Source organism: Impatiens glandulifera, chromosome 9 (genome assembly GCF_907164915.1).
Source record: "Impatiens glandulifera chromosome 9, dImpGla2.1, whole genome shotgun sequence".
NCBI lineage: Eukaryota > Viridiplantae > Streptophyta > Magnoliopsida > Ericales > Balsaminaceae > Impatiens > Impatiens glandulifera.
The window spans coordinates 29,303,454-29,311,128 of record NC_061870.1 but is presented as its reverse complement, the minus strand read 5'-3'; the positions used below and the strand labels follow the sequence as shown (position 1 = coordinate 29,311,128).

Sequence of the window (7,675 nt, the reverse complement as noted above, 5' to 3'; positions counted from 1 at the left end):
TGGTAATAATTTTTTATTTACTAATTATTATAATATTTAATTTTATTTATACACAATTATTTATTGATTAAAATTATTTTAACAAATTATTACTCATTTCTGACTCATTCACACTTATAAGTTGAATTAAACTATCCTTAAGTTTTTATAATTCTTGTCTGTCTTGTCTTAAGGATTTTTGTGTATGTATGATTCAATTAAATAATTCTGTGATATATTTTTATAAAAATTGATTTAATATATTAAAATTAGACTTAAAAAGAAATAAAGCACTATATATATATATTTATTTCAAATAGGCCCACTATAAAACCGCTATAGAATCAAAACCGCCTTGGCGCCAAAAAACCCTAGAGATTGCTTCCATTGATTTTGAATCCTCTGGAAAGAAAGAGAAAGAATGAACAATGGTTGGGAGAGAGAAATGGTGGATAATCATAATTGATAATATAGATAAGATGGAAAGAGAGCGAGAAGGAGATCTGAAAATGTTTGGTGAATTTGCGTGAATCTGCATCGTATTGCAGGAAAAACGGATGCACCCAAACAAAGCGCCATTGTTTTCAGTTATGAACAAGTCAGAGCTTTTTCAACACCTGGACATCCTCCTTTCTTCACAACTCAACCTCCTCTCACTTCCATTCGGCGCTCCCTCCTTGGTCTCTACTTTCCACTTGCTCTACCCACGGATTCCCATTTTCCTAACCCTAGTTTGTAGTTAACTCCTTCATTCAAAGCCAACCATGAATCCGCATTGTACAAATGTCATACAGATCTGGTTTCACCATTGCCGATTCTTAACCATGGTTATCATCACGATTCCATACGCTACTAGAATAAAGAGCTTCCAGACTCCTCCTTTAGACGATTGCCGAGCGTCGATTACTCGCACTGAACAGCCTACTACTACTAGCGAGAGAGAAAAAAGGGAAAGAACAACAGTGAGAGAAGATCCTAAAAGGGGAAGATCTTGTTCGGCCAGAACAGAAACCCTAACCCTAACAAAATGGGGAAAACCGAGGCGTGTGGTGCTGCTGTTGTCATCGGAGAGAGCAGTGAGAGAGTTCGCACTCGTGACCAGGAGGAAAGTGAGTCGGATCAGACCGAGTTGACTCCTTGTGACCTCCTCCTCTCTGCTACTGTCAAGAGGAAAAGGAGGATGGCTCGCCATAAGCGATCTGCTGCAGTCAAGTTCCATCTATTCGCACCCTTTGCTTCCCCTCCCCCTCTCTCAAACGCACGTGTAAGCCCTCTGTTCTCCGGCTCAAGCTTCTTCTTAATTATACCTTATTTGCTTTCATATTAATTTGAGAAGCTGTTAAGAAACAGAGATGTCTGTTTCTGTTAACCTTTTTAAATTGCTGCTAATTAAGAACTTTATTTGATCCACAATTTCAAGAATCCAATTGATTTCAGCAATGCAAATTTGCTACACTTCTTCTATATTAATTAAATGCTAAAACACCCATCAATTGCCATGAGTTTTGGAAGATACATTAGTGGCTCAAATAAGTTAGTTGCTATTCTGAATGCCATGTCTAGATCAATCAATTCGCAATGCACATACTAGACTCACCTCAATACTGGCATTTCTGTTCAGGTTTTGTTGATTTCCTAGAAGATTTTGGGGAGTAATTTGATGGGATTCATGATAATTAGTTAGAATGCTATCAAGATTACTTGTAATCAGCAATGAAAAACTTTAATTCAAATAAGGTTTATAAAATTTTTAGCAACTCTATAAAAAATGATGGCTGTGTGAGTGATCTTGATGAGATCTTTCTAAAGACAGTATTAATGTATTTTTTTTTTCTGTAAGTAACATATGGACACTTTGTCAAACTAGTTCATATAGTTATGACTGCATCCTATATCTGGATATATATTTAGTAAGAGCAATTGGCAAGGGTATACGTTTATAGATGATATGTGGCGGTTGATAACGCCATTATTTCTATTGATTGTGAAACAACATAACTAAAGTGCATGCATTATAAAGAGGTTACAGAAGTTGGATAGGAAGCTTCAAAACATATCTAGTTTGTCATTGTTTCTAACTTTGATGTGTTTTCCCATTTTAGACATACAAACATTTTTCATGTTAAATTTAATAAGACTAATGTCACTTACATTGATTATACATACTATTGCCTTAGGTAAGAAGAAAGTTGTAAAAATGAAATGAAAGGACATTATTATTTCTTAAAATTTTGTGTCAAGGTTATACAGTGCAATGGATCAACCTCTTCCATTTTGTTAAACTAATACATAAAATTGCATCTTAGTTGTATAGAAAATGAAATTATTGTTTAGCAATCTGCTTCAAAGTTCATTTTCTAATTTCTTTTGGTATGTTTATTGTATACTACTAGTATATACATTATAACTACTGCCTTTGTCTATTGTAAAATTTTATAACTACTGCCTTTGTCTATTGTAAAATTTTATACTAACTCTTCATGACTTTTATGGTTTAGGTAACACCAAGGTTGAAGTTTCTTTTTCAAAAGGAACTAAGGATGAGTGATGTAAGTGCACTCAGGAGAATGGTTATTCCAAAGGTGTGAATCTTCCAAAATTTGTAATTTGTGTACACAGTTTCTTTAAAGCTGTTACATTGTTACCTATCTATTCCTTATTAATGTCACACTTATATGGAAATTTTAATCACAGAAAGCAGCTGAGTCGTATCTTCCCGAGCTTTCAGAAAGGGAAGGGGTTGTCATCAAAATGGATGATATAGATGGTCATCGATCCTGGAGCTTTAAGTTTAGGTATTTTTTTTCAATCTTGATGAAATTGCATTAAATGAAAAATACTCCGAAGATATTTTTTTTTAAACCTTTTTCCATCTATATCATATAGGTATTGGCCAAACAATACGAGTCGAATGTATGTACTTGAAAATACTGGTGAGATCTCGGTGTATTTATTTCGTCATGTATATATATATACCTTATTATTATGATGACGATGATTGATAAATGTTTGTTAATAACAGGAGAGTTTGTGAATGCTCATGGATTAAAACAAGGAGATTATATCATGTTATACAAAGAAATTGACAGCCAGAAATATGTAAAATGATCTCATCTTTTGAATCTTCATCACAATTATTATTATTTATATATCTTTACCAATTTTGTTTTAATTACTTGTATGCCAGGTTATAAGAGGAAGGAAAGCTGGTGAGCATGTTTTTCATGACGAGTCTGCAATGTATTGTGTGCATGACGATGTGGAATTCTCTGGGAATGGAATTAGTTCTCTTCCTTCTTTATCGGGTGAGTTGGAGACTTGTTATGTTTATGACACGACGCCTTGTCACGATGATCTGTTCGACTTTTGGAATGGGCCAATGATCCATAACTCGTCCTCATCTTCAAAGGCTGAACCTTTTGGAAGCTTTGACAACTCCACCCTTGATGAGGTTTTTCTAAGTTTATAGACTTGGTCTTGTTGTGTCTTTAGCATATGCTAATAATAATAATACTAATAATAATAATGTGTTTTTGTGTGTAGTAATATTAAGAGGAACTTGTTGTTTACTTGTTTATTGTACTTAAGAAGCAGGAGTGAACTAATGTTGTTTATATAATAATAAATTCTGTACTAACTTTTTGTAGTTTTGTCTTCCAAATGACTCAGTTTCATGTTAGGTATCATATTGAATTATATAAATTGTTTTGGTATATATATATATATATATATATTTTGAAGAGATCAACTTTTTTTATTAAATTAAAAGACAGTAAGAAATATTCAAACATTACAAAATATAATAACAAAACGAAGAGAGAAAGGGTTTAAAAAGATTAACAAAAACTTTTCTCTTGAAATATTTTTAAATTCATTTTTTTTTTTAATTGTATCTGCTATATATTTTTTAGAAGTCTAAATTGTTTTCCTATTAAAAGTCCTCTAAGTTGAATAGTGTGTCCCTTTTGTTTATTAGTTTAGTCTTATAAAATATATTAATAAACTTATTAATATAGGTAATTAAATTATGTTATAAAATATTGTATTATCTAAATAAACATCAAGAAAAATATCTCCATTATTATTATTATTTTTTCAAACTCTAACATCAAAAGGAGTTGAATATCCCTTGTATGCATGAGGTCTTATGAATCAAGTACTTCGTGATATGTACATCGAACTAGATTAATTGAGTGTGTTTGCGAATTATATGTTTAAACGAAATAAATTAGTCACATTTTGAAATATTTTTTTTATATTTTTTTTAGAAATTAAAGTAGAATTAGCGTAACCTCCCACTTAAACTCAAAACGCTTTCATATAAAATCGAACTCGTGACATTTTGATCTTTTAAGCCTACTCTTACCGATTATTTACAAAAAAAAACATTATTAAAAAAAAAAAAAAGTTCACAAATAAACCTGCCAATGCTGCTATTTGAGCTGACGTAACAACTTATTAGATTCACCACCATATTAAATAAAGGCAATAAAAAGTCTATTATGCAAATAGTGAGCAAAAATGACTTTTTGCTTGAATTTGGTTCTCTCAAGTATAACCCGCTAGGACAAAGGCAAAAGACAGAAAAACACATGCTAGTGGGCTCTAATCAATTCCCCCACCTTAAATTAAATTCATTTCAATCAAACTAAAGATTTGAAAATGGTACGAACTTGAGTTAACTTGTGTCTGTGTTTTAAAATAAAGCTAATTATCATGTTTCTAACAATAAACCTAGCAAGACATAGTTTATATTATATATATTATTGTCTTATGTAAGTCAAAAATGTTTGTAACGTGCCTTACAATTAGAGACTAATGTAAATGTTAGGATTATTTGAACATTTAGAACGTGCCTTACAATTTGGTTTATAAAAAACCACTCTTTACATTTTCACAATAATCTCTCTCATAACAAGATCACTTACCCTTAATTTTAGTTAATTATTTTATTGCAAATACAAACTTTATTTTAGGAAAAATAATAATCTACTTTTTAAACCAAACTTTGGACCACAAAAGAAAGAGATGAGATGTGTTAGGTGGTAATAGATGACAGAGCGATAAACAAAATATCCAAATATTATCATCATCGTCTTCCCCAAATTCTCTGGAATGGACGAGATCCTCTGCGACGAGCTCATTCAAGAGACTTTCCGTCGTCTTCCACCGCCGTCCGCCGAATCCATAACCCTAGTTTCCAAGCGATGGCTCCGACTGTATCGAGCTTCACAGTCATCTCTCTCCCTAACCCTCTCTTCTCGCATTTGTACGCCATCTCAACTCTCTTCTTTCCTCCTTCACTTTCGTTTTCTCAATTCCTTATCCATCGTCGCCGTCGCCGAAACCCTAACTTTCTCCGATCAACTCTTTCACGCCGTCGCCGATTCTTGTCCTAATCTTCGTCACCTCCGATTTCAATCATCGCCGGTTTCTACTCTCCCCTTATTTAACCTCTCTACTCGATGTCCTCATCTCACTTCTCTTTCAGTATCCCTCTCCAGACCTCTTTTCTTCCCCTGGATAATCGGATGTCGTAATCTTAAGCACCTCTCCGTAACCTTCTCCGGGTCCGGCTCCGTCTCCAGCTCCGACGAATTCGAATTCCAATCCCAATCGAACGATTTCGATTATCATCTGAAATTGGAGAGTCTGAATCTAATCGGGATTAAACACGACGATCAAGGACTCGATTTCCTCTGGAGAATATGCAACAATCTAAAGAAACTACAGCTCCGATCCTGCGGAGGAATCGGAACTGATACATCGGAATCATCGTTCATCAATTGCTTGAAGAACATCCAAGAAATTGAATTAAGAAGTTGCAGGACAATATTAGATCAAGTTCTATCTCAACTAACCGAAATCTCCACTTCTTTGCAGTCCTTATTAGTCTACGATGGAGGAAGTACAGATGGATTACGTCAATTCATCAATAAGAACAAGTCAAACTTACAGAAACTTGATTTACGGTTACCTCTCGATCTAGACAACACGCATCTCCTGTCAATGGCGGAGAAGTTGACTGGATTATCCACGCTTAAGCTAGAGAATTGCTGTCTAGTTACAGGAGAAGGACTCGAAGCTATATCGATATCCATGGGAGGTTTTCTAGAAGAACTATCGCTGGTGAACTGCGATGTGGTGGAAAGAGAAGCAGGATTGTTATCAACGATGGGACAGAAGTTGAGGAAATTGAAGAAACTGGATCTGTCTTACAACGATTTGTTATGGGATAGAGAGCTTGCATCAATGCTGATTTCATGCAGTAATTTGATTGAATTGAAGCTGAGAGGTTGTTCAACGTTGAGTAATTTGACTATGCTTACAATATGCAAGAGATGTAAGAAATTGGAAAACCTTGACGTAAGGGATTGCGATCGGATCGGAGCAAATGCGGTTGAGTTGCTTCTACTTAACTCGTTCCGGCTGAGATTGGTGGCGGTGGAGGCGGTTAAGGTATCGGAAACTGCCCGGCGATGGGCTTTGAATAGCTTTATCGAAATCATATTTCATTGACCGCCGGCCGGCCGGCTGTAACTGGAACAGGTAAAAATATAAACCCTAAGCCTATCTTATCCTCCATTCCTTTCTTTATTATTTCACGTCAAATGTTTACAAAAATAATGACTTTGAATGTTAACCGTCGAATGAATGAATAAGGAAAGAACACTGTATAATAATGATAAATGAGAATATTGGGCTTTATAATAGTCTTGTTTCGGCTAGTCTTATTGGATCGGTAATAAGAATTAATCTATTTTCCTTTGCTATAGATCAAGCCCGAATAATAAATTCAGGTCCATAAATTATTAAGGCCCATTAAGAAGTTAACTACGGCCTACTCTTTATATAACCTAAGTCACGTTTGATTCAGCTTTTAAACGGCTGCGTATTGCATTTGCTGAATGATGATACAGGAATTTTGCATAATAAGTTAACACAAATTATAATATTTAAGTTCAATTTTTTCCCTCCTTTAGTGTTTAAGTTTATAATTTCAACTTTTTATTTTTATTTTTATCACTTTTTAATATTTATTATTTATTTTCTCACATCTATTTCATATCTTTAAATTAATTAATCAATTTCATCCTTTATAATTTTTTTTATTAATTAAAATATTGGAATCATATTAATTTATTATTTGTAATATTACATATTACAGATTATTTATTTTAAGTAAGGAATAATTTTATTTTAAAAAAAAATAACTCATATCAAACAATTCACATGCTTGTTTGGACAAATCATTTGTAGATATGGGGTGACGTAACCATCACATTTGTTTCGGACATTGTCTGGAATAATTTATTAATATATAGTCTGAAATAATTTATTAATATGTTAATTTGATTATTCATTTTTATTTTATTAATAAACTGATACTTTTTCTAATAGGAATTAGAGTCAGTAAAATTCTACAAGATAAAATTACTTAAAATATTTTTAAAGTTCAAAATTAATTTGGGTTAGGTGGCAAATTTAATTTGAAAAAAATTATTGGACAAACTATTATATAATAAATAAATGATTTTTTGTATCACTTTAATGGGTTTTTCTTTTTTTAGATAATTGTGAGCTTAATATATATTCAATTCACATTTTCATTTGAGAAATTGATCATACAAATCATAAAAATATATATGTTTTTGTAGATTATTGATTTTTTATTTATTTATTAAAATAGAAATCC

General features: G+C 32.7%; 2 protein-coding genes across 2 annotated transcripts; both read left to right on the top strand.

Annotated features, from left to right (window-relative positions):
• Positions 1-377: 377 nt before the first annotated feature.
• Positions 378-3,534, top strand: LOC124916687 (B3 domain-containing transcription factor FUS3-like). The gene is made up of 6 exons (XM_047457438.1): positions 378-1,243; positions 2,478-2,561; positions 2,674-2,774; positions 2,866-2,912; positions 3,002-3,078; positions 3,167-3,534. The coding sequence occupies exons 1-6, from the start codon at positions 1,007-1,009 to the stop codon at positions 3,446-3,448; spliced, it is 828 nt and encodes a 275-aa protein (XP_047313394.1). The 5' UTR covers positions 378-1,006; the 3' UTR covers positions 3,449-3,534.
• A 1,484-nt stretch (positions 3,535-5,018) lies between these two features.
• LOC124915283 (F-box/LRR-repeat protein 3) lies at positions 5,019-6,532 on the top strand. The gene has a single exon (XM_047455974.1). It carries the CDS (start codon positions 5,095-5,097, stop codon positions 6,496-6,498), a length of 1,404 nt encoding a protein of 467 aa, XP_047311930.1. The 5' UTR covers positions 5,019-5,094; the 3' UTR covers positions 6,499-6,532.
• The last annotated feature ends 1,143 nt before the right edge of the window (positions 6,533-7,675 follow it).